Source organism: Musca autumnalis, unplaced genomic scaffold (assembly GCF_047663935.1).
Source record: "Musca autumnalis isolate F117 unplaced genomic scaffold, ASM4766393v1 scaffold_4, whole genome shotgun sequence".
Taxonomy (NCBI): Eukaryota; Metazoa; Arthropoda; class Insecta; order Diptera; family Muscidae; genus Musca; species Musca autumnalis.
Genome location: NW_027411977.1, coordinates 228,646,935 through 228,663,999, shown reverse-complemented (window position 1 = coordinate 228,663,999; position 17,065 = coordinate 228,646,935). Strand labels below are relative to the sequence as shown.

General features: G+C 34.2%; 1 protein-coding gene and 1 long non-coding RNA gene across 2 annotated transcripts in view; both read right to left on the bottom strand.

The window, feature by feature from the left end:
* Positions 1-17,065, bottom strand: part of LOC141400920 (uncharacterized) — a 57,335-nt gene that overhangs the window by 22,578 nt on the left and 17,692 nt on the right. The window lies entirely within an intron of this gene.
* Positions 1-17,065, bottom strand: part of ZnT77C (Zinc transporter 77C) — a 44,827-nt gene that overhangs the window by 10,187 nt on the left and 17,575 nt on the right. Inside the window, exon 2 of the mRNA XM_073980619.1 lies at positions 8,888-9,179. Coding sequence (XP_073836720.1) covers positions 8,888-9,076 — 189 coding nt within the window. The 5' untranslated portion in view covers positions 9,077-9,179. The remainder of the gene's footprint in view (positions 1-8,887; positions 9,180-17,065) is intronic.

Genomic DNA, 17,065 nt, shown 5'->3' with positions numbered 1-17,065 from the left:
GGGGCCTTATATGGAGGCTATACCAAAACGTGGACCTATATAACCCAACTTTGGTAGGAATATTTTTTGGCCTCTGGAGACACAAAGTACCAAATTACAACCAATTCGGTGGTAAAATGGGCCAAATATCTTAAAAATTCCTTAAAACGATGGCGCGTCACGCGTCATTTTGTATGAGGGCTATACGAAAGCGTGGACCTACATAGCCCGCTTTCAATACCAAAAGTCCTACGTAAATATAACATATTTTCCCAAAATTTCATCAACCTACGTCAATCCGTTCGGACGCTAGAGTGATTTCCACAGACGGACAGACAGACGGACGGACATGGCTATATCGATGTAGAATTGCACGCTGATCAAGAATATATATACTTTGTGGGGTCTACAATGATTATTTCGAGTAGTTACAAACGTAGTGACAAACTTAATGTACCCCCATCCTATGGTGGAGGGTATAAAAAAGAACGGACATTTACACCAAACGTCTAACGGTTAAACTAAGTCTTAGGAGTTCTTAAATCGAGTTACACACTATAGCAATTTAATAAAATTACTCTAGTATGGAACTCGACCCAAGAGCGCATAATTTCATGAAATTTATTTCGTCGTGTGGCAGGGGCTTTCACTGCGTTTACAAATGACAGGACAGTTGAGTACATATACCATGGTGGAATAATAAGGTGTAGCGCCAAAAACAGCTGATCTTCATACCAGTTGTCAAAATGCGTTATTGTGAATAAAATCACATACAAAATGTAAACAAGCAATTCACAGTAATGCATTATTGTGAGCAAATTTGACGTTTGACATGATTTGATGTAACACCTTCTTACTCCACCAGGACATGTACTGATGGTCAAAAACCCAAAGTCTTGTGCCACACACTGAAAATAACACATGCAAATTTTCTAGGTTTTTCGAGAGAGAGAGCGGAAGCGAAAGCGCTCCCTTTCTCCTTTCTTATCCATAAACTCAAAATATTTTCATAGTCTGGCACAAGACAAAACTTCTGAGTGACGTAGGCATCCTGCAACTGCAAAACAGTTGTAAAATTATGAATGAAAATTATCTATTTCTTTTTGTTTTTCATTCACATATTTTGTTTTTGGTCATGTTATTTTGTTTTCAACACATTTCAATTATTAGCTCTCTTATTTTTACGAAAATGTCAATTTGTTAACCCGACTGTGACAAATTGTCTGGTGTCTAGTAAGATGCGCCACCAAATTTTCAATTCCTTTAACGAACTGTCAAATAACCCAGCAAATTGTTTGTACCCATTGATGTAGCTTAATCACTCGTAACAGCTGATCCAAGTAGACCTTCTTTATTCAATAGCTATAACGCGTGACTTGTGAAGTTTTTGGGCCGGTGGAATCATCGGTCCATATTTCTTCAAAAATTATGTCTGTGAGAACGTAGCCGACACACATGAGCTTCGTTCCAGAACACATTTAACACATTTTCCCCGAAATGCATTCCCGTACACCAAAAAAGTTGCAAAATGTTCACTTCTCTTTGAACAAAAATTGCGCTGAATAGCCATCATGGTACAATAATACAGGTAGCATTATCATGCCAGCTGAATTGATGTCAAATTTTGACATCTTATGTTGCCAACAATTGCCGATGCGGCTACCTGTGTATTTGTACCATGATAGCCATTCTCTTTGAAAACTTTTTACAAGACAAATTTGAGCGAGCAAAAATGTGCAACATGTTTGCCGGCTTCTGATTGGCTGATACGCCGACTTTGACATTTGTTCCAGATTTTTGACGTTTCTGCCATTTTGTACGTTGGACTCATTTTCGACAGTTTGCTCTTTTGACATTTTATCATTAAAAAAGTACTGGAGCTCAATTCTGTTTCAATGAAAATGTGAAATGAAAACTTTTATAAAGGAGAAAACTGTCAAATGGAAAAAATTATAAAGGAAATATTTTTCATTTCAAATTTTCATAGAACAAGAATCCAGCCCCTGGAATGAAGCTATGGTATCATTCTATGGATTTATTGAGCAGATCATTTCACGTTTTGATAGATTGAGTCACTTTTTCCCTAGAGATGTGTAAAGTCTAATGGGTACTTTACACGATATGTTATTTTACATATGTGTTGTCACTCTCCATATACATTTTGTATACAAAAAGTGACAACTCATATGTAAAAAACATATCGTGTAAAGTATCCATAAATGCTTAGGCCGTCAAAAGACCATCTGCTTTTTCACATGTATGACATCAGCTGTTCTGTATATTAGTATACCCAAGGTGACAACATACATGTGAAAAAGCAGATGGTCTGATGACGGCCTTAGCGGCTAGCTTTTTTGCTTATGTTATTTTTGGCAAAGTACTGAAAGGCGAAAGGTTAACCTAGCTCGAATTTGGCCCGGCCGTTCTTTATTCTTTTACCACTAATGACTTTAGGCTCCTATATACCAAATCCTTAAAGTTGGAACATAATTCAAAATTCATGCTTATGAAAGTCTCAATTTCTGTCATTAATTGAAGTAGATTGTCCTTTTCTTTTTATACTTATGTACCGAGGCCTTAAATCAGCTCGTCGCTTGCATTGTTCGCTTTGCTTGCGTCATTTCTTGTAAAATAAGCCAGCCGGGGTGCTGATTATATACCGACGTCCTAAAGGTCACGACACATAAGAAGCATGGCATTCTTGCTTAACCCTGCGTTTACAAATGACAGGACAGTTGAGTATATCTATTGATTGTCAAAATCCCACAACTTGCCTGTGTGACGTAGGCGTCCCGACAACTGCAAAAACAGTTGTAACATTTTGAATGAAAATCATCGATTTCTTTTTGTTTTCCGTTCACATATTTTGTTTTTGTTCATGTCCTTTTGTTTGCAACACATTTCAATTATTATATCACCTATTTTTACAAAAATGGCAAAAAATTGTCTTCCCTTCTGTCTGTGAAAAAATGATGGACAGCTGGGAGACAAACGACAAATTTATGTATGTGTTAGTAAATCAGGGTTGTATTTGAAGACAAACTGTCTAGTGTAAACGCCTAGTAAGTCATATCTGGTAATTCAAATGTGATTCTGAAATCTTTTTATTAGGTCGAACTTGGTTTTTAGTCTTTTATCAGATATGACTTCAGCAAGAATGCAATGCTTCTTATGTGTCGAGGCCTTAAGTTTTGCCCTTAAGACCTTTAAATAAATTATAAAAAGTCTCCAATAAATTCAACGGCAACGGAGTTTATTTCCCTCTCTTTGATGCATTTAATACAACCGCAACTGTTTTTGCTTCATATTCCAAAACATCTTTCAGTTTTCGAAACTCCGTTCCATTAATAATTTCCGTCTCATGAATAACCGCTGCTTGTAGTTTTCTCTAAACAGCTGCTTATAAAATATGAGGGAAGTGGATTTTTCACGACTTCATTTGGACTGCATCGAAACATGAAGTTAACAGCCTGTTTTTGTAAAAAGTTTTTGCCCATTCTTTCGTCGATTTCTTGAACGAAGAAACAAGTTGGTTTTCATTGCGATTGACGTTTGTATTCGAGTGACAAACAAATGAAAGCTTTTAATTTTCACAACAATAGCTTTGTTCCTTTACTTTTTTAATGGTAAGAGTGGTAAAAGAGAAAAGTGTCAAAATTGTTCAAAATTGCTCTCTCATGAACATTTTTACCAGAAAAGTAAAGGAACGGAAAAATGGTAGATCTGGCAGCAATGTCAAAAAGAAACATAAAAAATCAATTTTCGTCAAGATCTATTTAACAGGTCACGTAAGTAGCACAACAACAACTCTATTTTGGCCGAAAATTCTTCAATATGTCAAAATGTTTGTTTACGTTTTCATACAATTTATTCACAATAACAAAATATTTGACAGATTGAAACCAATCAGCTGGCCGTTTTACGCCACCTTATAATTTCATCATGATTTTCGTCTTTTATTTCACTGTTTTTAGTTTTGTTTTGTCAGCGTTCGACATTTTCTTCTGTTTTTCGTCCATTTTCTTTTTCATTGTGAAATAATCGTCAAACAAAAGTCGAAAAATCAGTTCTGCCATGTTTTACCTGCAGAAATTTGACTGGTAGCCTGTGGTAGAAAAGAAAGCCATTTCCGCTCTCCCTTCTCTCTCACTCTCTTAAAAATTTCTTCCAGTTTTGCCACTTTTCGGGGTTAAGGAACGCTTTGCAGGCTAAAAATGGTAACAAATGGTAAAAATGGTAACCTCAGGTAAGTAAAGGAACACAGCTAATATCAGGTGAACGAATATGTCAGAAATAGACGAATGAAAAGACCCAGCATTTGGAATATTTGGAATGAAAACTGAATTATTGGAGTAATTAATGGCAAAAAAAAAACATGAAACCGGTACGAAAATGTCATTTTATTTATTTTCACAGAAGCACGGAAGAAGTACCGCCGATTCTTCATATTACGTGAATTATTTTTTTGACAAATTTGTTTACATTTTTGTTTGTCATCTGTTTATCGAGCTTGCCATCAAGCAACACATACTACGTACGGCTGCAAAATTCACAAAATAAGTATTATGCAAACCCTGAAATATGAAAGCTTTTCCGAAATAGACGAAAGCTTTTAGATAAAGACGAATGGTTCGTAAAATTTTACAAGAACCAAATTTTGAACGTATACGTTTTTGTACGAACGGTTCATGTGATAGGACTCTACATTGCATGATTTCCAACTTTTTTGCTGGGAAATGATGTTGCTGTTCGTTGGGGTCTACAAACTGACTTGCTTGTAGGGATCTCTAAATTAAAGAATGCTAATAAAATGTAGCGACCGGAGTGCCTTTTTCACGACTTCATGTGTATTGCATCGAAGCAGGCAGTGACATCCCGACTCAACATTGCACAACTTCTAATCTGTTTTTGCTGTCTTTATAAGAAGATTGTACCGTCAAGAAACTCTAATGTAAACTTGTTATAAATTTGCTTATGTAAGTAACCCTGCGTTTACACATGACAGGACAGTTGAGTACATGTATTGATTGTCAAAAACCCAAATCTTGCCTGTGTGACGTAGGCGTCCAGACAACTGCAAAAACAGTTGTAAAATTATGAATGAAAATCGTCGATTTCTTTTTGTTTTCCGTTCACATATTTTGTTTTTGTTCATATTCTTTTATTTTCAAAACATTTCAATTATCGTTTCATTTCTTTTTTACAAAAACATCAAAAATTTGATAAGCCTACTGTCTCTAAAAAAATGATGGACAGCTGGGAGACAAACGACAAATGTATGTATGTGTTAGTAAATCAGAGTTGTATTTGCAGACAGTCTGTCTTGTGTAAACGCCAAGTAAAGGTTTAGTTAATAGTTCTGTTCGATAACTTCTCAAGTACTTGTAAGTTCTTGCAAGTACTTGCAACTACTTCTCATTTGTCGTTTACTGAACAAGTTTATTATCGAACTGCATTTTATGTTATCGAACCGACCTAATGTTGCATTTACACCAAAGAGATTTTAATAAGATGCTTCATTTATCTTATGCTTGGTTTACATTACGAAATCATCTCGATTTCAACTGTCAATTCCTTTGCCTATATGTCAAATGAAAACTCATCTGAAATCCATTGGATTTCGTTTGACGTTTAATCAATGGAATTGACAGTTGAAATCGAATGGATTTCGTAAATGTAATCCAAGCATTAGATGTGTCTTATTACGTCATAATTTACAATAATTGTTACGAAATGTTACTGAATGTTTTCTTTTGACACATATTTTGACAGATGTGTCATTAAAAACTTGTTCTTGAGAGAAATTTGCTCAGTAAAGTTTAGTAAGTAAAAAAGACAGACCAATTGTCAATTATATTGCCTACTTATCAATTTGATGACACTCTTGACCAAAATTTTTAATGTTTTAAGTACTTATTTGGAAGTTTTGTGATTATATCCTTTACACGTCATTTTAGAACAGAGTAAATAGTACGTTTATATATAACCGTAATTAACAAACGTTTCAAATGTCAATTCCTTTGATTATATTTCAAATAAATCCTCATAAAGAAGGTTAACCCTGCAAAAGGCTATAATATAAACATGGCCTAAGGTAATGTGATTCACGTGAGCGTAAATTTTTCTCTCGCTCAGCACCAGTTTGAGTGTATACAAGTTGTTAGCGAGAGTAAATTTTCGCTCACGTGAGACACACTGCCTTACTCTGTTTTAGAATAGGAGATGTCAATGAAACAAATATATTACGTCAAACTACTCTAATCCAATGAATAAAAAAATCTGCATTCCTAATATAAATTACTAAAATATCGGTATCAAAATTGCTTATATCAACAATAAATAAATTATTGATTTATCGTTGCTTACTTTTTTGTTTCATAGATTTATCTGAAGGTTTTTTGACCCACAAAAGTGTTAAGTACCCTAAAATATTTTAATAAATCTATACACAAAACAACAAAATATAAATGGAAAAAGTTCATTTTTAAAAATTGTTAAAATATTCATGTTATTTGCACACAATTTATACAAATTTGCATATGAAGAACAATAAATTCCATCTAATATTAACAAAATTCATTGAATGTTTTTTTTTTCTGATAATATTTTGCATTTTTGCCTATTGGTTTTTGATTTGTTTTACTGTTGAATTAACCTTGAAAATAAATATGGGTAAAATGAATAAAAAACAAAAACAACAATAATAAATACAGTTAATATTTCTGTTATTTTTTTGTATAACAAAAAGTCAATGACCTCTAAGTCGCCTACATCAAGGTAAATTTATAGAAGGTATGTGCATGAATTACAACAACTAACAAATTTACAAAAACAACATTGTTGGTATCGAAAATTAATTGTCAAAGAAAATATTGAATAATAGGGTCGTTCCAAAAATTTCCTCAGGAAAAACCATGGTAGAACAAGAAAAGGTAGCAGCAATACCCAGCTGAATGAACTGGGCTGTAGTGTTAGTGTCAAATTCCATACGACATTTTATATATTTATTTCTATGTTCGATGTATATTAGGGACATATATTTTTTGAAGAAAAAAATTATTCATCAGAAAAAAAACTATTTCCCATAAAGACGGCTTCATATCATTGACATGTAACCTCCTCCAGGTCCGAACGACATGCCGCACACTAAAACACCGCTTATAGAGGCGGTACAATATTTGTAAATATGTGTGGTATTGTCTTAAACTTGAAAAGAATGAAGCCCTAATAAACATGTGTTTTTTTGTTTTCAAAAGCAAATGATTGAAACATCTTCTCTTTTTTCAATGAATTACCAGCGACCCGAAACATTTTTGCAAGTATTCTACTTTCTGCGAGAAATTATGCATTTAGTGGAATGATATGGAAACATTCAAATTGAAAATCTAACGAGTTTTCATTCATGTTTTCCAAAATATTCAATCAAATGTGAAAAATTATTAGTTTTTTAAATTCCAATAATTTATAGACATTTCCTTGTTTTGTTTACATTTACGTTGACACTAAGGTTTACAAACAAAAACAAATTCCTTTGTGGTTGTTGTTCGAGTTGTATTTGTTGTAGTATTAACTTTACCTTGTATTTGTTCTACCATGAGGAAAAACATAAATACATTTTGAAAATCCTCCAAAATAGAACAAATTTGAATGACAATGTAAATATAAAGCATTCAAGACTGTGGTAGGTCATTTTTGCTACAAGTTTAGGAAGAAAAACAGTATTTTATGGAGGCAAATTTCGAAGTTTCAAATTTCATGAGTAGACCCTATTACATTTTGAAAACTAAATTTACAAAAAAAGTAGGAATACAGCTGATTGTCACTTCTACCTTCTATAAATGTACCTTGGCCTACATGATTTTTTTTCTTTCAAATACACTTAATTTTTAAGTGGATTTTGGAGAATAAAATGGGAAGTTAAAGAAAAGATAGTTGTGCTATTGAAAAAAAAATTGGAAATCCTGTAATGTAGAGTATTGATTTCACTGCCTATATCAGTTTACTAGTGATTAAACTGTATTCTTGAATGCAAACATTTTGTTGGATTGCTTGAAGGGATCTCTAAACAACTGCTAATAAAATTTATTGACGGGAGTGATTTTTTACGATTCCGTTTGGACTGCAGTGAAAACTCCTTTGATGTAGATGCGTTTGAACCCGCATGATGTAAATGAGGTTTTATTGATTATGGAGGATTTTCTTAAGAATAAAACCGAAAACACATCTCATAGTACGTTTAGACTTATAAATCCACTCGATTTCAAATGTCAATTCCATAGTATATACGTCAAATAAATCGTAGTTCTAAATCCACTGGATTTTATTTGACGTTTATTGTATGGGGTTGACAGTTTAAATCATAGTATAATTTCATAGTATAATGCTTGGTTTACATTTACGAAATCCACTTGATTTCAACTGTCAATTCCATTGCTTAAACGTCAAATGAAATCCAATGGATTTCGGATGAGTTTGTATTTGACGTATACGCAAAGGAATTGACAGTTGAAATCGAGTGGATTTCGTAAATGTAAACCAAGCATAGCAGGCGTTTAACGTTTGTGTAAAGTTTTGCGTCATTTCTAAAATGAATGAAAGAGCAAGGATGACATAGATCGAATTTGTCTTAATTATTTTATCAGAAATTACACAAAAAATGTAGTGAAACGTTGGTTGTGTTTTCGGCTTATGTTTTCAAGGATCATTACAACACAAAACCACTTTTTTGTTGTTGTCATTTCCTTATTTACTACATTCTACAAAAGAAATCAATTTGTCAACTACTGAATTCTTTGTTTGGCCAATGAGATCAATCATCGATCTTTGCCATACTCTGTACGTACGCTTAAGTTTAAATATTTGGTCCAAAGTCATCATTGGTTGGGGGCTTGTTTTTCTTACAACTTACCTTTATGGTCACAATACTGCCAGCCAATGCAAGAATATTGCATAACATATGATATGAGGCCATTAGCAGTGTTAAGGCATGCGTCAAATGGCTCAAAATCAATTGAACACTGAAGTAACATATCGATAGGAATAAGACAATGTACAGGGGTGCCGGTTGAAACCGATTAAGGAAATTTATATTGGGCATGTTGTGGTTGGTGCCTTATGTCGATTGGAGCGCTTTTGTGGTATTTGTTGGTGATTGAGATGTCGATGAAGTTAAAGATTCAGGGGTCGATGGGTGGAGAATGCTGAAATTAAAGAAGGAAGAAAGAATAATTAGTTATTTGAAGGTATTTAATGAGATTATGAACATTTGTTATATAATAGCACGTTTATAATGCAGTGGATTCAGTGAATGATAATATGTTTTTTAAAGTTTTTTTATTTATTATTGAAAATTGAAACTGAAATTGACAATTCACTAATTCCCGTACAATCTAAACTAGCTACAAGTCCCCGCAAAAAAGGTAAAGCCGAAAACACATCCAAAGTTTCAGTAAAGTTGGGCGTCATTTTAAGTTTTTTTATTATGCACGTTCACATAATTAAAAAAAAAAACTAAAAATTATTAAAATTTTTGCTCCATGATTTAATTATCTGAGATTTGGCATGTGGCCCGACCACATTGAAAAGACATATGTATAACTAATTGCCGTGTGGCCTGGTGGTTTAAGGGATATCATTACAGGGCGATTCACATGTTATTTTTTTGCTGTTGTTAATTAAATGGTGTATGGCCACACTTCAAGTCAACCATACAATAGATTGAGAAAATTTCACAAGAATTTTTATATTAAAGAAAAATCTGAAAAAACGTTTGCTTCTTTAGACCCTTTCAGAAAGAAAGGGTGCTTCTTTATGCCCTTTACCAAGAAAGGTTTCTATAGCACATTCCTTAAAGAAAAGGTGCTTCTAAAGCCCCTTTCTGAAAGAAAGGCTGCTTTTATAAACCCTTTCTGAAAAAAGATTGCTTCTATAGCACATTTCTGAAACAAAAGGTTTCCATATACCCTTTCTGAAAGAAAGCGGTCTTCTATAAACCATTTCTGAAAAAATGGGCTTTTATAGACGCTTTCTGAAAGAGACTTCATAAAAAGTTAAGCAGGTTAAAAACTTTAATGTAGACATCGTTTAATGTTAAATTTTTCTTCGAAAAATTTTGAAAATATGTTCATAATACCACTAGGAAGAAATATTGAAGGGCGTTGATAACCTCTACAGCACATTTTAGGCCTACAAAAATTTCGAAATTAAAGTATTAATATGTACTTGTAAATATTAAAATAATATAAATCATGTAACCTTGTTGTCAATACATCAAACAAAGTATCAATTGCAACGGGAAAGAAAATTATTTGCATGCCTACCCATCTGTCTAACTATCCTTCACACAAAGTGCTTCGCGCCGCATTCGTGATTAAAATCACAAATCAATTTAATTCAATTATCCATCAATAAGTATGATGATCATGATTATTTTTGCATCGGCGAATAGATTGACCGTTTTAATGTCCAATCAAATAAAATCCAATTTTAAATCAATGACGTCGGATAATTTCTAACTGTTTCCTATACAAACAACCCCACTTTACAGAGCTATTTACATTAACGTATAGTATACATAAGAACTAAGAAAAATCGGAAAGAAAGCCGGCTTCTATAGACCCTTTCTGAAAGAAAGTGGGCTTCTGTAGACCCTTTCTGATACAAAGGTTGCTTCAATAGAGCCTTTTTGAAACAAAAGGTGCTTCTATTGACCCTTTTTGAAACTAAGGGTGCTTCTATTGACCCTTTTTAAAACAAAGGGTGCTTCTATTGACCCTTTTTGAAACAAAGGGTGCTTCTATTGACCCTTTTTGAAACTAAGGGTGCTTCTATTGACCCTTTTTAAAACAAAGGGTGCTTCTATTGACCCTTTTTGAAACTAAGGGTGCTTCTATTGACCCTTTTTGAAACAAAGGGTGCTTCTATAGACCCTTTTTGAAACACAGGGTGCTTCTATAGACCCTTTTTTAAATAAAGGGTGATCCTATAGACCCTTTTTGAAACAAAGGGTGCTTCTATTGACCCTTTTTTAAACAAAGGGTGCTTCTATAGACCCTTTTTGAAACAATGGGTGCTTCTGTTGACCCTTTTTGAAACCAAAGGTGCTTCTATAGACCCTTTTTGAAACAAAGGGTGCTTCTATAGACCCTTTTTGAAACAAAGGGTGCTTCTATAGACCCTTTTTGAAACAAAGGGTGCTTCTATACACCCTTTTTGAAACAAAGGGTGCTTCTATAGACCCTTTTTGAAACAAAGGGTGCTTCTATAGACCCTTTTTGAAACAAAGGGTGCTTCTATAGACCCTTTTTGAAACAAAGGTTGCTTCTATAGACCCTTTTTGAAATAAAGGGTGCTTCTATTGACCCTTTTTGAAACAAAGGGTGCTTTTATAGACCCTTTTTGAAATAGAGGGTGCTTTCATACACCCTTTTTGAAAAAAATGATGCTTTTATGGACCATTTTAGAAACAAAGGGTGCTTGTACAGACCCTTTTTGAAACAAATGGTGCTTTTGTAGACCCTTTTTGAAACAATGGGTGCTTCCATAGACCCTTTTTGAAACAAAGGGTGCATCTATAATCAATTTTTGAAACAAAGGGTGATTCTATAGACCATTTTTGAAACAAAGGGTGCTTCTATAGACCATTTGTGAAACAAAGGGTGCTTCTATAGACCATTTTTGAAACAAAGGGTGCTTCTATAGACCATTTTTGAAACAAAGGGTGCTTCTATAGACCATTTTTGAAACAAAGGGTGCTTCTATAGACCATTTTTGAAACAAAGGGTGCTTCTATAGACCATTTTTGAAACAAATGGTGCTTCTATAGACCATTTTTGAAACAAAGGGTGCTTCTATAGACCATTTTTGAAACAAAGGGTGCTTCTATAGACCATTTTTGAAACAAAGGGTGCTTCTTTAGACCCTTTCTGACACAAAGGGCTATTCTATATACCCTTTCTAAAACAAAGGGTGATTCTATAGACCCTTTCTGAAACAAACGGTAATTCAATAGACCCTTTGGGAAACAAACGGTGCTTCAATAGACCCTACCTGAAACAAAGGGTGCTACTATATAAACTTTCTGAAACAAAGGGTGTATCTATACACCCTAAGACTGCAAAGACGGCAAAGACTGGATCTATTAAATTTAGTGGGTTAGTTTTCAATAATGTTAATATGCTATTATTATTACTCCATGGTTTAATTAGCTGTGATTTGACATGTGGCCAGACCTCATCAAAAAAAGCATAACTAATTGACATGTGGCCTGGTGTTTTAAGGATATTCTCATGAGATGCTCAATTACAGGGCAATTCATCGCTTTTCTTTTTATTTTAAGGGTGTATAGGTCACACATCAAGCTAACTATACACTAGATTGGGGGAAAGTCATACATATAATGGGTTGTTATTATTTTTTGACAATTTTATAAAGGAAAATATTGTCGAAAATAGTAGACTCTTGCAGGTTCTCGAACAGAGGAATATTAATGAAAACCTTAAGTTGCCAATTCCTTTGACTATCTGTCGAATAAATGAAATCTCCCAACAAAAAGGTCGATTGTTTGGGGCACAAACATCTTGTTTGGCTTAAAAACAACAAAAGATTATTACGATAAGTACTTTTTGTTTTACATAAATTTAAATATCAAAACAGCAACAAAATAGTTATAAAAAAAAATAAGCGAATAGTAGGTAGCTGTTTCTGCTGCTGGGTAAGGCTCTATAATATATTTATAGCAAGAGAGATTTTGTATTGACATGATAGGGCATGGGATAATTGAAATTCATTCATTCATCTCTATCAACTACATTAAACAGAATAGTTTGTGTGTTTTTTTGTTAATAGGTTAACGTGTCGTAAATAAAATTAAATAACAAAACAAAATCTTAACAATAAATTAAATTTCCTTTGTTAAAAAGGAGCAGAAAGGCCATGTTTAAACCAAAGATTTTTGGCGGTTCAACTTGCCTTATGAGGTTTTATTTAATGTAATAATCCATAATGTTGAATTTTCCTCCATCTTTTGTATGGTTAGCTTGTAGTGTGGCCATACACCCTTAAAATGACAAGAAAAACATATAAACCGCCCTGTAGAGTTGTACAATCTAGTTCATTTTAATGATCTAGTTCAATTGTTCAGTTCTTTTAACTGAACTAGTTCAGTAATATAGTTCATAGTTCACTATCCAGTTCAATGATTCGAATAAGAATCGTTCTCTTGATGACAACGCTTACATACTCCAGAACAAAAATTTTACAATAAGATATTTTTATTCCATTTTTAAAGAAGAATTAAGTTTGCATAAAATTAAGAAAAAGCGTCCTTCGGTGATTTAATGATAATCAAAAGATGATGCAATCAAAGGGCGATGGACATGTTTTTCTTGTCATTTTAAGGGTGTATGTATTGTTATACAGAAGATATAAGAGCATATCACCAAATGGATTATTTCGCTTCGCCTTAAGCTTTGAACAGCTTTGTCTGAGAAAGCAATTTTGATATTTTGCTCTTTTACTAGTTTCACTATGAAAAAGGTACTGAAATTTTATCTACTTAACATTTTTATTTTTCAAAAAACATGTGAATTTTCTAAAAATATTTTTTTTTAAATAGATTCAAGCAAATATAACGTTTTTGGCAGCACGTCTCACATCTCAATAATTAACACATTTAAAAATCTTATGACATTTTAGACACTATGAAGTCCAGTTTCAACTGTCATTTATCATGTCTTAAGCAGACAGAAAACACATGATTGTACCATTTTTTATTAAATTGGACATCCCGCCACTTTCAATTGAATCAAAGGCAACCGTTATAGATTTTACGGTTTCTCTTTCTCCCTCTCTCGGTCTCGTGGCGGAGGCTAAAAATAAAACGCCATAATTTATGCTAATTTTCTTTTCGGAGACAAATTTAATTGAATCAAAACTTGGTTAACAAATTGCCGTGATTTAGCGTAGGAATTTACAAAGAAATAAATAAATAAACTAAAAATAAACAATGAATATGCATGCCAATGAAGAAGATCAATCAAAAAATTTGCAAAATCATTTAACAGGTCTTCGGTAATTTGTTGTTTTATTGTGATGGAGAGCATCATCATAATGGAGATAAAAATTTTTGCGTATGACAGAAAATCCGTTCCCCTCTTTGTTTGTTTATTTGTTTATATGATTGTTGTCCACCCTGTATTGGAAATTTATTTATAGCCTAGGCAAAAAGACTCAACATATTTGTATATTCGCATTTAAATTCGTATTTAGCTTCACTTTATAATACCAGAATTATGGCTCGGCGTTATTGATGGTTTTCCATAATCCATGATGAATGAAGCTATGACTACCGCAGCCCCCTTACAAACCTTCATTGTTATTTATATTGTGTTTGAATATTTTAGCCATTTAGGCGGGCACACGCACGTTTTGTGCGTTTTTGCTGTTGTCGTTTTGTTTTATGGGCTAAAGAAATGGTTCTGCCTGCCCTATAAGGGGAATTGTGTCAAGTTCAAATATTGTCCCACAAAAAAAAAAAAAAAAGACACAAATAATTACAGCCGGTTATGTTTGTTGTTGTCGTTGTGGTTATTTAGTATTCATTTAAAATACCGGCCTTTTTATTGAAGGTAATGAACTTTAATCGATTGATTTCAATTTTGCTGGTTACACTCAGTCAGTCATGCGTAACAGAGTTGGTGTTGTGGGGTATTGGAGTGTAAACATTACATTACTGTTTTGTTCATTGAACCCTATTTGACTTCAAAGCACAAGAATTCCATAATGTGTGGATATTTTGCTTATGTAGGCCATTTATGAAAGAAATTGTTTTTTTATCCTCTCAATAGTAGATGCAAGTTTACCCTGGGCTTAAAGTGGGTTAGTTTTTTAATAATGTAAACATGTTATTACTAAAGCTCCATGATTTATTAATCTGCGATTTGACATGTGGCCAGGCCACATTTAAAAGATATATAACTAATTGCCGTGTGGCTTGGTGCTTTAAGGATACTCATTTCTAGGCGTTTACACCCGACAGTTTGTCTTCAAATACAACTCTGATTCACTAACACATACATATTTATGTCGGCTGTCTCCCAGCTGTCCATCATTTTTTCACAGACAGTCGGGTTAACAAATTGTTGACATTTTTTGTAAAAATAAGTGAGATAATAATTGAAGAATTTTGTACCAAAAGAGGTTTCAGACAAGGAGACAGCCTTTCGTGTGACCTATTCAACATTTTGCTGGAAAAGGTAATACGAGATGCAAATGTCAAAAGAAATGGCACAATTTACACCAATAGCCACATGTTACTTGCCTATGCTGATGACATAGACATCATGGGACGATCAGTAAAGGAAGTAACTGATACCTTTAGGAAGGTCGAAGCAGAATCTGCGAAAGTGGGTCTGGCGGTAAACGGCGAAAAGACCAAATTGATGGTGTCGACGCGCAAAGCGTCCATAGAGCTCGGACCAACCGTAGAAGTTGGTACCTACAATTTTGAGGTAGTTAAAGACTTCGTCTACCTCGGCACTGCCATAAACACAACAAACAACATCAGTTGTGAAATAAGAAGAAGAATTGTATTGGCCAACAGATGCTACTATGGATTAAGTAAGCAATTTAAAAACAAAGCCACATCTCGTCAAACAAAAATAACACTATACAAAACGCTGATACTACCCGTGCTAATGTATGGCTCCAAAGCATGGGTACTTGCGCAAGCAGATAAGGCAGTGCTTGGTGTGTTTGAGAGGAAAATTCTTCGAAAGATCTACGGGCCGATTTGCGTTGACGGTGAATATCGACGTCGTATGAACCACGAGCTATATAAACTATACAAAGACATGCATATAGTTAAACGTATCGAGATGCAACGATTGCGTTGGCTAGGCCATATCATGAGAATGAGCGATGATGAACCCGCTAAAAAGGCGTATGAATACATGCCACATGGCGGTGCACGCAGAATCGGCAGGCCTAAGCTTCGATGGAGCACACAAGTGGATGAAGAAATGGAAAGGCGCGGTATTCCAAAAAGCCAAGCGAAAAACAGAGAGGAATGGAGATCTTTTCTTAGTTCGGTCTATGGAACAAATGTTCTGTAATGGGCCAACTAAGTAAGTAAGTAATAATTGAAATGTGTTGAAAACAAAAGAACATGAACAAAAACAAAATATGTGAACGAAAAACAAAAAGAAATCGACGATTTTCATTCATAGTTTTAGAATTATTTCATAATTTTATTTCATTCATAATTTTAGAATTGGACGCCTACGTCACACAGGCAAGTTTCGGGCTTTTGACAATCAATACATGTACTCAACTGTCCTGTCATGTATAAACGCAGTGTAAGGTAAGTAAAAAGTGCTTGTATAGACCCTTTTTGAAACAAAGGGTGCTTCTATAGACCCTTTTTGAAACAAAGAGTGCTTCTATAGACCCTTCTTGAAACAAATGGTGCTTGTATACACCCTTTTTGAAACAAAGGGTGCTTCCATAGACCCTTTTTGAAACAAAGGGTGCTTCCATAGACCCTTTTTGAAATAGAGTGCTTCCATAGACCATTTTAGAAACAAAGGGTGCTTCCATAGACTCTTTTTGAAACAAAGGGTGCTTCCATAGACCCTCTTTGAAACAATGGGTGCTTCCATAGACCCTTTTTCAAACAAAGGGAGCTTCTATAGATCCTTTTTCAAACAAAGGGTGCTTCCATAGACCCTCTTTGAAACAATGGGTGCTTCCATAGACCCTTTTTCAAACAAAGGGAGCTTCTATAGATCCTTTTTCAAACAAAGGGTGCTTCCGTAGACCCTTTTTGAAACAAAGGTTGCTTCCATAGACCCTTTTTGAAACAAAGGGTGCTTTCGTAGACCCTTTTTGAAACAAAGGGTGCTTCATAGACCCTTTTTGAAACAAAGGGTGCTTCATAGACCCTTTTTGAAATAAAAGGTGCTCCCATAGACCCTTTTTGAAACAAAGGGTGCTTCCGTAGACCCTTTTTGAAACATAGGGTGCTTCCATAGACCCTTTTTGAAACAAAGGGTGCTTCCATAGACCCTTTTTGAAATAAAGGGTGCTC